Source organism: Ranitomeya imitator, chromosome 5 (assembly GCF_032444005.1).
Source record: "Ranitomeya imitator isolate aRanImi1 chromosome 5, aRanImi1.pri, whole genome shotgun sequence".
NCBI lineage: Eukaryota > Metazoa > Chordata > Amphibia > Anura > Dendrobatidae > Ranitomeya > Ranitomeya imitator.
In genome coordinates, this window is record NC_091286.1 from 599,374,486 (window position 1) to 599,390,037 (window position 15,552).

Below are 15,552 nucleotides of genomic sequence, written 5' to 3' on the forward strand. Positions count from 1 at the left end.
CAGACATATGCCAAAAGAAATTATTTCATTAGTTCAGAGATCATAGTTATGTCAAGAAATGTAGCAACAGAGGTTACACATCTTTAGGAACAACCCTAAGTATATAGTAACTCAGATTGAGGACATCAGTATTCATCATTAGCAAGGTCTTAAAACTAAAAGTGACCAGTCACATTACATTACTATACAGGATGATTTCTTGTGTGACTCCCAACCATCTGACTGACACCTGCTCAAATGGAAATTCAATCTCAGAAACATTCTTAATGAGAGCCATAATGGGGAAAAGAGGAGGGCATGGTTACATAAACAACATAGTTGCTAGACATATAGAAATATAAACATATTCCAATAATAATACAATACAAAAACATACAGTAGATAGACTGAATGTCATAAATAGAAATTTATCAAATTTAAATAATCTTGCGAGAAAAAAACACATAATAGAACAAAAGGCATTAAAAGGGGATCTGTCTGTAGGTCTCATTTCTGCCTTCCTAGCTCTGATATCAGCAACCCCTCATTTCTTCCTCATTCTGTGTCAGCCATCTTAATAACCTTATGTCTTGTAGCTCTGGTTCCTAATAGTCTTTTTTACCTCCTGCCGTTACAGCTACTGCTACTAGAGTTACCCATAACTCCAAGAATGCAGCTTAAAAATAAACTGTCTTCTTTAATCTTCCCTACGTGCCTCCTGCAGTCGAGTCAAGCTATTTGATGAAATCTCTTTGTGCAAGTAATAGTATATAGAGAGCCACAGAAATGGTCTCTCAAGTGCCCTACACTCGCAGTCTATTTATGGAGTCAGAATAGTAGGATTAAGCCTCCTAAGCTGTTTATATGGGCATGTAGGTCATAGGCTGAATAAAACGATGCCTTGATATGTGCGATCCGATGTCTTGATCCAGAGAAATCCAAGTTTTTCTTATAGACAACATCTATGGGCTGGACACAGATCTCCCCAAGAATCTGCCTCCAGTGCTCATTCTAAATAAAAGGTGGCGTTAGCAGTGTGAGACATGTAATGACTGACAGTCTGTTCTCATAATCACACTCAGCTCTGCAGTGAGATAAAAAAAAACAGTACAGCAGAAGTAAAGTTTGTCCCATTAAAAAACCATTTACATAACTAGCTGGGTGGGCACTACAAATATATAGGGATCAACTTTCCAAGTCATCCAACAAGCAATATGAATAGTAAAAGACAAAGAACAGAAAAAAAATTGCGATGATCACCAAAAAAGTATACATTTTTATTAAGAGATAGGACAACAGATAATAACACATTAAAACCATTTAAAAAGATACATGATTTAAGTTAGGGTGTGACCATTATGGGGTATATGTAAAGTGTGGCTATCTGCAGTGGGATATGGCCCCTTTACAACTTGATAGTGATAACATCTAAAATGTTTGTGTTTCAAATTTTAAGTCTGTGTCTGATTTGTTTCCTTTCCTTGACTGATGCTGCAACAGTACTTTTTCCATTTTAGACCCTTAATGTATGGCTCTGCTCCTCACACGTCTATTATTAGGAAATCAGGATTCTTGTGCTATTTGGTAGCCGTCCATGTGTCATACATTATAACTTGGCTGCCATAACTATGCTCATTTGGAATCAATATTAACTCTGAAACAGTACCTAGTTAATATGTGCCCAAGTGCAACCAAAACTTTCTATTTAAGTGGTTAGAAAAAATATGTTCATACTTTCTACTTCGCACAGGAAGACCTAAACCCAAGAAGAAATGAAAAGATGAGAACTTGTGAGTTTCCACTACAAAACCCGCAACTGTATATTTGAGGTTTGTGTTACCTTATATGTGCTTGTCCACTGCTAACAAGAAATTTCCACTTTTGAGGGGCTTCATATGGGAGGAAGAACTTATTATACCTAAATCTGGAAAATACCACTTCCTTCTACCGCCCAATAAGTAAAAGTCAGAGCCCATCAGATTTTTTACTATTTAGATTCAGGACCCCCATCCATTCTTGTCTTTGCCATCGGGCTGAAAGATGAAGTTAAATCATATTACTCTTCTTACTTCCATTGGAGTAGTTCTGACGGTGACACAAAGTCATGGTGAGTGTTTTGAATATACAAACAAAATTATGATTATTAATGTTCACGTTGTATTGGTGATCATATTTAATCCTCACATGAAAAATCACAAGGTTATTCCCATATCTGATGTTATGTTCCTCTTGTTCCTCTTTCCTGTTTTGGCATATCCAGATGGTACTGACCCTTCCAACATGATAGAATTATACTGATGCAATTCTAAACATTGATCATTTATGCAGTGGACATTATATTTTATTTAAATTCTAAACTTTTCTATATAATAAGTTTAAAGTGTCATGCAATATATAATTAGCCAAGACTGGCTGCTCCCATACTACACTTTCTTAATTTTTTTTACGAGGCCTTCCAGTGGATGCCTTCAAGGGTGTACGGATGACCCTGCTTGTAATTTTTGACAGGATTTGCACTTAGTGCATAGCCTTTATGAGTCTAGGAGTACCAATACATGACAACTTGAGCACAATTTGGCACTTCTTTCTTCCTTCATAAATTACACTGAAATTTCCATTTTTTTAACAAATAATTCACTTTTTGATTACTTAAAGTATTATTTTTTAAATCCTTTTTAAAATTTGCCCTATATAAGTCATTATTCAGGAAAAATGGTTCCTTAACATTATTTTTTCCTGTAAATTCTAATTTCTAGTCAAATTTGAATGTTTTCTTGTCAATCCTCAAAGTGGAGTAAAAGTGTGACACCATTGTTCTCAGCAGCAATCTGGGAGTCAGAGATGCATCCAGAGGTCTTCTCCATTCTATTCTTCCATTCAGCACTTTTTCTATCCGCTTCAACCTTTTCACTTCCTCCCCCAGTCCTCCTTGTAGGGTCTGCCAGAAAAATGCTCAGATTTCATATTAACTCACATTAAACTCGTCACTGAAAGCGAGCATGCAAGCATTAGAAATTGCTTGGTTCGAGTAACGAGCATCTGAGCATTTTAGTGCTGGCTCATCTCTAATAAACAATCCACATGTATGCCCAATTGTCCAATTCTCTATTTAGTTTATACCACGGCACTCCAGATCGGATAGTATGCTAAAAGAGGCCTGGCCTTTGCATACTCTAACTGTAAAGATTGAGGCACTGACATAGATATGAGATATTAGAAATTAGTATTTTCAACCCAGTGGGTGAGTGTTCAATGTTTTGGACTTTATCTCTGACTTTCATCTGGTATCACAGTTGGCTCATGCAATGTAAAAGCATGGGATACACAAAGTAGCGAGAGTGCTAATATTATTACTACAGTATCATTACCGCTCTCACCACTGCAAATGTCCGGCGCTTCTCCCGTGGCACTTTATCACAGCTTGATCGACTTCTGTCTGCATAAGCCATGTGTGTACCTTATGAAGGTCAGAATTAATGACCAAAACGGTATAAACTCGCACCCTCATGTTGGGATTGCCAATACATTTTCTACTATCTCATATGAATATGACTGCCTAGTACTTTGGATTTGCAACTCTGTATTTAGTCTTATTTTCTGGATATGGTATAATAGTCACATTGGCTTGTAGAATAGGGGTCAGGGGACTGTATTCTTCCAATATCATTCCAGATCAAACATTCAGGTCACATCCTTTAAATGCTTTCAAATCATTAACTTATGGCTTTTGTGTTTAGCTTCAACAAATTCATCATTTTTTGGGGGGTTGAATCAACAAAAATTTGGAGACCTAATCATAAAATCCATTTTTGAGCACATGTATCATAATGACCCTGGTTGAAGTTGGCATGGATTTTCCCAGGTTTTCCCTCGTTTTGTTTTAGGGATTGTGGGGCTGAGAGTTTGCTATTACATATCTGATGCCCTGCCACCAGAGATTATGGTTTTGTGGTCCTCTGCTTACAGGGCAATTTCTTCATTTCTTAAGGATAAGGTATATGGTCACTCTTTGTACACTAACTTAGTGATCTGTTCATGTCATCCTTTTTATGAGTATCTGTTATTGCATCTACCCTTAGCTTTGGCTGTCAGGGTGCTTTCTATCAAACATTTCACATAAAGTGCAATTTTTGTGGCTTTAGCTTACTACAATCTCAAATCATTTATTTAATTATCATGTTGTATGGTTTGACATATCAATTTGACATTACAAAGGCTTTATAAATCTTTTCAAGGCAATTAGAGGCTTTGGAGCTCCTACGATTTGCCGTAAATTGAAAACCCCATAAAACGATTATATATGAATCAAATTTTTTGGGAGCTGCTAAATTCAAAGTTCAATTTTCTCATCACATGTGGTTTTAAGAGCCGCAACCAATACCATGCTTTATAGTCCATAAAATATTACAGGTCAGCCCTATGTATTGCTTACCACCAAAAGAAGGAGTCGCGGTAACTGTGAAAACATTGAGAGGGATGTATTGTGGGGCTTGCATCCCCCTTTTCTTTATTTCCTTCTTAAAATATGTTCTAATACATTAACATGCCCTTAAGGTAAAGCATCATCTATGAATAGAAATTTTCCTCACTCTATTCTACTTCACTCATCTGACACATCCTACGTCTGGACATCAAGAAGAACGTTGTCAAGGGAGAAGAAAATATTTGTAGACAAGCGACACTGACATGTCACATGGCTTAAATTGAAATCCCAGTGTGCTTTGTCACAAGAAACTGATTCACTTTCTATATTATGACATGAGGAGGAACTGCCACTATGTAGAGTTGTCTGACTTAACCAGATGCTTCTGTGAGGCCATCAAAGATACTCTCATTCGTTCCTTATTTACCATAATTAGTTTGTTAGTCAAGCAAAGTTTAACAAACAGCAGAGGGTTTGTGGATACCCGAAAAAAGGAAGTGAGGAAGGATTCAGTGACTTGCTAAATCAATCGAGAGTTTAATCAAAGCCCAAGATTTATGACATATTGGTATTATAAAGCTTTGATGTTCTAGCGATCGAGGGTCCAATTGCTATAACTACTGGTGATCTCTAAAACATGGCAAGGAAGCACTGTTCTGCAAAACTTGTAGCTTTGTTTAGTTTTTGAATTGGCTTCATGTTTGACCAAATACAGTCAGAATCTGAGCATGCAATCCCCGAAAAGGAGAGTGGAGCGAATATCAGGTTAAATCAGGAATAGACCTTGATGGAGACCCTGCTTGAGGTGGTAAAAAAGCATGGACATGCATGGACATTCTTTTTAAACAATGATAGCTTTAATATGGTTCATGACATGAGGCACAGTTTCATTAAAATGTCCCAGTAACAACTAATTTACACTTTCTTTGTAGAGATGTCTTCCACATTGGCCTCTTCTGGTCTCTTCACCACAACAGGAATTGCATAGACTCTATTGACTGTTCAGTTTTCTAGATCTGTCTGTTGCTCCTCTGCATCCTGTGTCTCACTCTCTCATTCTGTAGAAGGTCTTTGGACACACACTTGCATTTCAGACCCTCATCACTACAGAAGCTTACTATTCACTCATGATATGGTCCCTTCTGGGCTGCTACTCTCCTCGCCTAGCCTTTCACTCATCAGCTTCTTGAGGTGGTGAATACACACCACTGTCCTGGTAACCAGACAATCCTGTCTCCCTAAGGTCCGACTTTCATCAGTGTTTTTGATTCTGCAAATTCAGCGCTCTAATCTGGAATCAGTCGAACATCCCTTCGGGGGATATTAGCTACTCACAAATGGCACCCTTACAAAATCCAGCTTCTGCAGCATCTCAACGAGGATGACCCAGATCGGTGCGCTGAATTTGCAGAATGGGCAAAACAATAATTGAAATAGGACCCTCAGTTTATACAGAACATTATGTTCAGTGATGAGGCAAACTTTTTTAGGTGGGCCATTTATATGGATACACCTAAATCAAATGGGAATGGTGACAGTTTTCTTGCGCAGAGTGTCTTGCATTGAAATCTGCTGCAATGATCTAGGTACTGTGTTCTCCACACATCAACACAATTTCTATCCGCTCCTCATGTGTTAACCTCTGTGAAATGTCAATGGCTGTAAACAAAGAGAAACTTGTAAATAACTCATGAAAGAATCAAGTTGCGTTAAAACCAACCTCTTCCCATTGCAAAAAATAAAGTTGGATCCAAAATGGCTGACTTCAAAATGGCTGCCATGGTCACCACCTATCTTGAAAAGTTTTCCCCCTCCCATATACTAATGATAGGACTGGTGAAACGCACAAAATAATAATTAGAGAGGATATTAGGTGTGTTCGCAGTCCGGGGTCCACCGTGCAGAAAAGACACCTGCTGCTCAGTAATGACGAACTATATGGTAGTATAATGTGAATACACACGGGTTAGCTTCACCCGGTATGAAGGAAGAGAACCCCGTTGCATCACAGGGCCGCGGTACAGCGCAAAGAGCACAAGCAAAGCGTCACAGAACTCTGTCCCAAGACTCAGGGAAAGAGTTCCTCTAGACCTCTTGTGCTCAACACCGCTACTGGGGTGTCAGAAATTAATCAGAACTAAGAATTTACTGCACAAGAGTGCGTGCAGTGCCGCTCTGGCAGACGCCACTAACCACTCAAACTTGGCCACACTGGCGGTCACTGCTAACAGACGCAGTATCGTGTGCTAGATGTGCGGGATAGCACTGTCAGATGCTAGGTAGCTTCCACCATTCGCGAGCAGTCAATAACTCTAGGGATGGGAATGATTTGGAGCTTTCATCCATTGACAGGCATACATCCACACACACGTTAGCAAGTTTACACTAGCGCATGGCCGAGCGGCCATGCGAACCTTTTATAGTAGTAGCGCTCTGGGACCTTCCTGATGGTCCAATAGGAGCCTCAACAGGACCTGAGCATGTGACCCCTGAAGGCAGAGCCTGGAAAGGCAGCAGTAACCAAATGCACAGTATCAGCTTGAGCCAGACGCTGGGACCGACGTCTCCGCTGAGCAGGTTCCACTGTGGCTGGAGAAGAAAAGGAGACCGCAGTGGACATGATTCGAGATTTCTCCTGTGCAGCAGTGGAAACTCGACACCTAACATACTAATATACCACAAACAGGAAGTTGATATCACCAACCATTCCAATTTTATTTAAGTGTATCCATATACATGGCCCACCCTGGAGTTCAAATCTTAATGTAAATTGTAAGCAGCAATATATTAACCCTTTACTGACATCTGCTGTACATGTACAGTGCAAGTCGGCAGCGGGTGAGATCGCCCCATGATCAGCAGGTTATATCTGTGTGTTACAGCTATGACCTGCCTCTTACAGCTGAGGGTGGTGCGGAGTGCGACCCGTGATTGTTAATCTGTGAAATGCCTCTGTCAATCTATGACAGCAACATTAGCAGTGTAGCAGCATGGAGACACACAATTCTAAGCGACCATCGGTGCACCCATGATATCATCATGGGGCGTCACTGGGTTGCTATGGCACATGGGGTTCTGTTGAAGACCTCTGTGCCTGTCACTACGGAGCTCCTATGAAAGCAAGCCTCAGACAATCGCAGGTTCAAGTCCCATAAGGAGACTAATAAATACAGTGAAAAGAAAAGAATTGTTTTAAAAAATATGCAATGAAAAAGATTAAAAAAAACAAAAACGTTTGAATCATCTCCTTTTTCCCCTGATAAAAATAAAGTTAAGGGAAAAAAAGTGTCCAGAAAAGTCCAATTTATCAAAATGTAAAAATGGTTCACTCAATCGGTAAACACTGTAAACAGATTGCCCTGGGATGAAGGGGAGGAAAAGTCAAGAAAGGAAAAACAGAAATTGGCCACGTTGGAAATGGATTAAATCATTTACAGTTTTAAAGGAGTTGAGTCTTCAGAGCATAACCTCAAGCTCCTGGGCCCTATGGAATTAAAGGTACTTTGGGCCACTTTTCCGCAATGGGGTCTTGGTTGTGCCTGCTACATCTTTGCCCCTGCAGGTCTTTATGTCACTTTTGGGTTATGTAAATTAGAGAGCGAAAAATGAGCCTGAAGTTACTGGGTGCAAAGTGGAGCATAGTAAACAAGAAGCATAATACATTCAGCATCATCACTCCTGTGTGGGCTGGCAGCATTGTCATCCGTATATTCTTCAGGCTGTTAAGCATGGAACACATACTGCCCACCACAACTATAAAATGACACATAAGTGGGCTTCAGCGCTAGCTGTAAGCTCAGCTCAGCCCCATCACATTCAAAAAGTTGTACAGAAATGAATGGTACAGTCACACGAATGTGAATGTCGCCACGCTCTATTCTGACACGTGGAAATTGTCACTTGTGGTTGAGAACAACCTGTGAGTTACGCACATGACTGGTGAGTCTACACAACGTGTGAACTTGTGACAAAGAGAGGGCCGAAATGAAGTCTGCAAAGGAAAAACTCTTTCTGCTGTATTTTACTATTGATTTCCCCAAGTTAATGTGGTTGTCTCATTCACTGGATAATGTATGATCGCAGGGAATCCGACCCCAACATTCCCGAGTCAGGGATGTCCAAAATCTCATGTGTAAATGGATTAGTAGTGAGATTACCACTTTATTCATTGTCTATAGGAGTTATGGTCGCCCATGCTCATTACTTTGTCATACACTAAGGACAATGGACCTTTCATTCTTGAAATTGTCAGACAGCCCCATATTTATCATCAATAATGTTAATGTGAGAAACACTTTAAAGGCTATATCCACCTTCCATCTTTCTTTATCATAAATTTCATATACAGTATGTATAGGATTGACTCATTAGCTCTGGATATGTTCTGGAGTGTATGTATAGTACTTCTATTTTAATCATTTGACTATCAGTGCAACACTACCTAAAAGAAAACTGTACTTTCATCAAACTTTGTAAATAGACAAATATAAGAAACTTATGTAATGTATTTTATCAGATAAATAAGCTTCCCTTCCCCAGTTACATAGTTACACAAATTGAAAAAAGACCTTGGTCCATCAAGTTTAATCTTTCTCCACTAATTGTACATTTTGTCACCTTTCTTCTACTCGTAATGAGTGCCCCCCGGTCCTTAGTATAGTAAAGAATAAGTCATCTGCCTTTTGCAGCTGCTGCTTGACATTGAGTACTGCTGCTCAGCTTACTTGTAACCAGAATACCCAAGTCTTTCTCCTGTTCTGTAGTCCCGAGTATACTCCAAATTTAATGTATATGCAGCAATAGGATTACTCCGTCCTAGGTGCATTACCATAAATATATCAACATTAAACCTTATTTGTCATGTGTTTGCCCATTCAGTCATCTTATCCAGATCATTTTGTAATATTGTACGGTCAAGGTCAATTTTTAATATCCTGCAGAGTTTGGTTACATCAACAAAGACTGACACTTTAATCTTGATCCCATCCTGAAGGAAATTAATAAAGAGATAAAAAAGAATTAGTCCTAGCACAGATCCCTGCGGTACTCCACACCTGACTATATTCCATTTAGAGAACTCTTAGTTTCCTACCTTTTAGTCAGTTCCTTACCCATTGGCATATAGTTTCTCCTAGTCCCTGGTTCTGTAGCTTCAGTATAAGCCTATTATCAGGCAGTTCTTCATCTCCCACCCTAGTATTGACTGCAGGTGTCATTTGACACAACCCAATATTTTCTGTGGAAGAATGAGGAGCAGGGAGTGGAAACAGGCAGAGGGAGAAATAGAAACAGTGTGGTGAACTTTCAAACAAGTCTTTTACCTCATCTCAAAACTGAATCACATCCAGACAGCTCATCTTTGCTGTATCCATTGTGCTGTAGCTTGTTTCCGTAAGCTAAAAATAATAATGAAAAGCAAGAATCCCTCTATTTGTGCTGTACTGTGTATGTTAGAGATGACAGCAGCTTCTTTAATCCCTCCAGCTCAGAGTGGATTGTAATTTAAAAATTGAGCATTCATAAGTGAAAACTGGTGAAAATGCCAGATTCAAATCCAATAATGTCCATCTATATTGTTATTCTTCAAGGACACAAACAGGACACAATATTCTTAATATTTACCTATAATTATAATGTTCGATAATGATCTTTTCCTAAATTTTCAAATAATTTTCTTTTTAGGACTGGAAATAAATTCTGAAGATGTGCATAACTGCTCACAAGTGCAAGCAAGACAAGTTGATATTAACATCTTAAAAAGTTATACAATAAAAGATATCCCTTTTGTTGCAATTTTGTAAGTATCCGGGGCACAAAGCTCAGACCAATATTGGTTAAAATATGGGTGCACAACCTTTTTAAGTCCACAGACAACAATGGTGTTTTGATTGACTTACGGGAACAGCAATAAAACTTAACAATGTGTTAACTTGTCTAATGTCTAAGATATGCCTGTTCCACTACAAGAACTCCAGCATATCTGTAGAATGAAGGTTATCTTTTCCCTCAGTCAGTATTCTACAGAGGAGGAAACCCTGCACAAACGTTATTCTCCCTATTGAAACCTACCGGTGTTGTAGTATCTGGCTGCATTTCACAATTCCCTTTAGCACACATATGCCTGTCTGTAGTGCTAAACAAGGGTCATGGAACCTCAGTCTCTTGAGGTATAGATGAGCTAGATATGGATACAAAGTTCTCTATTGATTCTTGCTCATTCCTACTCTTGACTAGTGTGCTACACTTTGAAATGTAAACTACTATATGCACAGAGTTGGGACCCACAAAAAATGTAATGGCGGGCTACATGTGGTCCACGGGCTGCAGGTTGTGAACCACTGAATTAAAGGGAATCTGTCAGTAGGATCAATCCTCCTAAGTCATCTACTGTATGTGGGCATATAGATCATAGGAAGCTGAATAAAATGATACCTTCAATAGTTATGGACGATCCCCTGGATTTTTCAGGTCGGCCAAACTGTTAAAAAAAGTTTGGTCCAGGTATCAGAACAGTACTCAAACTCGGACCCCATTCACATGAATGGGGGCCCAAACATGAATTGTTTGCCACATTTTCATCTACATGACAGCGTGGCAAACACTGCCTCTGATCAGCAGTAAGATCATTACCACCGGTCAGAGAGCTGCGGTTCCCACGCTGTCAAATGACAAAGAGACCCAACAGCTGTTACCGGTGGTGAAAAGTTTACCTTCGGTCAGAGGCATCGGCTGATGGGGCTACTGTGTATTTTTAGCACGGACTTCCTGGAGAAGTCCATGTTCGATATCCGTGCCAGAACAGTAGGTGTTCGGTAAGGACCCCAAACTTTACTGTTCGTGTTCGCCATCTCTAATCTTGATATCTGCGATCGGATGTGTTATTCCAGAGAAATCCACAATTTCCTTTTATATGTAAATGAGCTGTTCTGGACTATGGGCTGGACACAAATATCCCAAAGAATCTGCTTCCAGAGCTTATTACAAATAGAAGGGGAAGTTAGTAGTGTGAGACTTGCAATTTATACACAGGACAGTAGAGCTGAACTTTATCTCATAAGAAACAGATTAGTAGCTGTAGCTCTCACAGCTTTGCTGTTTTGTAACAGTGTCTGCCTGTGAGATGGAAACTGAAATGAACCTGCAGATGTGTCAGTTATAATAACATACAGGCCTGCAGTGAGATCAGGAGAGCAGATAGCAGCCATCACATACCACTCTTATTTTTATTTAAAATAAGGTGAAGGCAGATTCTCATGCAGATCAGTGTCCGGTTAATAGATCTGAATTCTCATTTACATTTAAGAAAAACGGATTTCTCTGAAATAAGACATCAAGATATAATTTATTCAGCTTCCTGTGGCCTACATGTTCAAATATATGGCTTAGGAGGGTTGATTCTACGGACAGTGAAGGTCAGACTCATAGCACCCCAGTTATCAAAAGGACTTGCAGTTCTAGAGCAAATGTTGCCGTGTCTTTGTCTACATTATCTTGTACTGTACAACACTCTACTTTTTGTAATGGCTGTGCTACTGTATTTATTTATTTTACTCACTACATGGCACTATGCATTCCACTGTGCTTCATACACATTATACAAACACAACAAAAACCCTCACTGTCGCCCTGATCCACTCCTGCCTGGACTACTGCAACGCTCTATTCATTGGCCTCCCCTTCACTCGACTTTCCCCTCTCCAGTCTATCGTTAATGCAGCAGCCAGGGTCGTCTATCTAGCTAATCGTTACTCAAATGCGTCTGCTCATTACAGGATACAGTTCAAAGTACTTGTTCTCACCCACAAAGCTCTCCACAGTGCGGCACCCCCTTGCATCTCCTCCATCATTTCTGTCTATCGGCCTAACCGACCTCTGCGCTCTGCAAATGATTTTCGACTAACCTCTGCACTAATCCGTACCTCCCACTCCCGACTACAAGACTTCTCCCGTGCTGCGCCAATCCTCTGGAATGCTCTACCCCAAGAAATTAGGACCATCCACAATTTGCATAGTTTTAAGCGCTCCCTCAAAACACATTTGTTCAGAGCGGCCTATCATGTTCCCTAATCAGTTATTTTGTGTGTGTGTAGCCCATTCACTACATCCATCCCCCAATCCCTGAAGATGGCTGGACCATCATTGTAAATACATCATTGTAAATACACACCTGTGCTTTGTATCTCCCCCACCTCATTGTAGATTGTAAGCTCTCACGAGCAGTGTCATTTTGTGTTGCTTTAATTATTGTATTGTTAACATTGTTACTTATGACTGTTGTGTTTGAAGCTGTTAAACTGTAAAGCGCTGCAGAATATGTTGGCGCTATATAAATAAAGATTATTATTATTATGAGCACTGTCCCCATGGGACTCACAGTCAAAATTCCCTATGTGTGGGAGGAAACCGGAGGAAATCCAAGCAAACATGGATAGATAATATAAACTCCTTGCAGATGTTGTCCTTGGTGGGATTTGAACCCAGGACCCAGAGCTGCAAGACTGCAGTGCTAACCACTGAGCCACCATGCTGCCCAAAGTGGTAGATATTGCAGCTTTGTCCAATAAATGCTAATATAACACCGATATAACATTGATGGGCAACTCTAAGGATAGACAATTCATTTTAAAAACTTTAACATCTGTTGGTATCAATAGTGTGTTCATGTGTCTTCCCTTTTTCTGAAAACCTGAGCAATGATTCAGGAGATTTGACAAGTTTGTAATTTCTGCCCTTGCCAGTCCGGATTGGGGTAGGTTGGCACAGAAAATAAAAGAAAGTATTGTAAGAAATTCTTTTTATTTTGAAATATTGTATATCCTGTATCATGTGATTTCCTTTACATCCAGTAAAAACATCTGGCAATGAAAAGTTGACTTGAAATTATTTATACTTGGTCATCCACCATCTAATGCTAATCCTGCTGTTTAAACATATCTATTTTCTTTTAAGGTTTTCTACTAAAAATGGTACAGAGATATGTGCTGATCCCAATGAGACGTGGGTTAAAGAAGCTATTATTGCACTGGACAAGCAAACTCAAAGCCAACCACCTAAAGCCGGAGCAAAAAACAGAAGAAAAAAGAAAGTAAAGAAGACTGAGACCAAATCCAAAAAAACTATGGGGAAGAAAAGCCAAAGAAAGCAGAAGAAGAAGAGGAAGCCTCAACCAACAAAAAAAGCATCATCGGTGATGTCTATAAGAAATATTCTAGCCCCCAGGAAACTTGCTGGGAAGCCCTGAGAAGAGCAAATTCCCAAATATTACTGAAAATAAACTAACAATAATGGAAACCAAGATTACAGCGCCTTCATTTTTAGCTGAGTAATGTATTGAAAATAATTGGGGTACATTCACATATATAATAGGAGATGGATGCTATCGGTTTTCTTGAGAAGCAACAGATTTTCAAGTACTGGTAGAAAGAATTTACAAACAGTTACATGGTAACATGGATGTCTATGAGAAAAGTGTAATGCTTCATATTTCCTGTGGAGGCACTGTCGGGAAATTGAACATTTTTTACTGGTCTATCTACCCACATATTTCATAGCCTCTCACTCTCCACTCTACAAACACTCAATTCTGCCATTGCTTTTTGGGATTTATTTTACAATATTCATTATATGGCGAAAACATTGTGAAAATAATCTGATTACATGATCCTCCAAGGCACTAAAATTCCGCAAAACCAAAACAGTTTTGTATATTATATTTCAGTGGTGGAAAAAACTCAAAAATTTGTGAAAAAAATTGTAAGTGTTGTCCATATTCCGAGACCCGTAATTTTTTTTTTATTTCTCCGTCATTTGACCTTTAAGGTGTGACGACACAACAAAACACACAATTCCGGCTAAACAATTTTTATGTAGGTTAACTAATGATTATATTTTTCGTAGCTTGGAATTTTGCACAGCTGGTGATACCAAATGGATTTATTTTAAAAATGCTTTTATTTTTAAATTTTTTTTAAAATAATTTTAATTTTTCTTTTCAATCTCCACAGGGGAACTACCGTAAATATCCAAAGCACTCCAGCTGTATTATCACTTTTTTTTTTCAAACACATTTGTATTAAAATGAAATAAAAAGTGGAGATATAGACAGAAACAAAGTAATATTATACAAGGGAGGTATTAATATCAATTGGTTGCATTGGCACAATAAAGGTAATATACGAACCCCTGCATGCATGTCTTGTGCCCCAACACGCGAATCGGAACATTTAGCTATGTATTTATATACCTCTGTACACTACTAAATACTGTTAACCTACACCCATGTTCAATATGACCATGTAATAACTTTATGTTGCCTTTTTCTGACGGTATCACCATTGTTTTCATTTGTTGTTAATATCAACGTGTTTAACTAAAGTTATAATATTGATTATAGAAAGGTAGTGCTGTGCACCTTTTTTCAATACATTCATTACATACATTTTTATAGAGGAGCGAGGAAAAAAAAACTCTGGGAATGCTTCATTAATCAAAATGGGTCACTAAAATTAATAAAAAAAATTGCAAATTTGCAATACCACTTATAACCAACAGAGTTTGCTGCTGAGCACCATCAATTTTATCAACATCTATTTTTAATATGTTAATTTCTTGAATATTTTAGAAGATAATTTCCAGCAGTGATAAAATCTCCACCTAGATGTCTTGTGATGACTGTGACTTATCTTTCCAGTGCTTTATCTTCTTTCGCTTTCTGCCAGGCAGAAAACTTGTATTAACATGTCATATTGATAATATCATTGATTTGCTGAAATGAAGGATTCTCAGATTTGCTGTTGTAAAAATCATGTATATCCTGTATAATAATTTGCTTCCTTTATGTAATAAATTATTTTTTTCAAGCAATGTAATGTTCGATTTTACATCAAAATCAGGTCCAGGTTGTGTTGATATTGATGCTGCCAGATTTCACTTTATAGTTTATAGTTATGCATCCCAACTACTGAAGTACAATAAGGTGGAAACACTCGTAGAATAACACTGGGTAACAGCCTCCCAGGTTAGTCCAGAAACTTAATTTAAGTATCCATCTGGGTTTAAGTGAAATCTGTCATGATTATTATACTTTCCACTCAAAAATCTGCATAAAATAGTGACAGAGATTGACACCTGCAATATGTCACTTAATGTTG

The 15,552-nt window shown here is 38.7% G+C and overlaps 1 protein-coding gene across 1 annotated transcript; it reads left to right on the forward strand.

Annotated features, from left to right (window-relative positions):
- The first annotated feature begins 1,904 nt into the window (after positions 1 to 1,904).
- LOC138638572 (lymphotactin-like) lies at positions 1,905 to 15,263 on the forward strand. Its single transcript, XM_069727968.1, has 3 exons — positions 1,905 to 2,086; positions 10,085 to 10,199; positions 13,352 to 15,263. The coding sequence occupies exons 1-3, from the start codon at positions 2,020 to 2,022 to the stop codon at positions 13,641 to 13,643; spliced, it is 474 nt and encodes a 157-aa protein (XP_069584069.1). The 5' UTR covers positions 1,905 to 2,019; the 3' UTR covers positions 13,644 to 15,263.
- Positions 15,264 to 15,552: the final 289 nt, after the last annotated feature.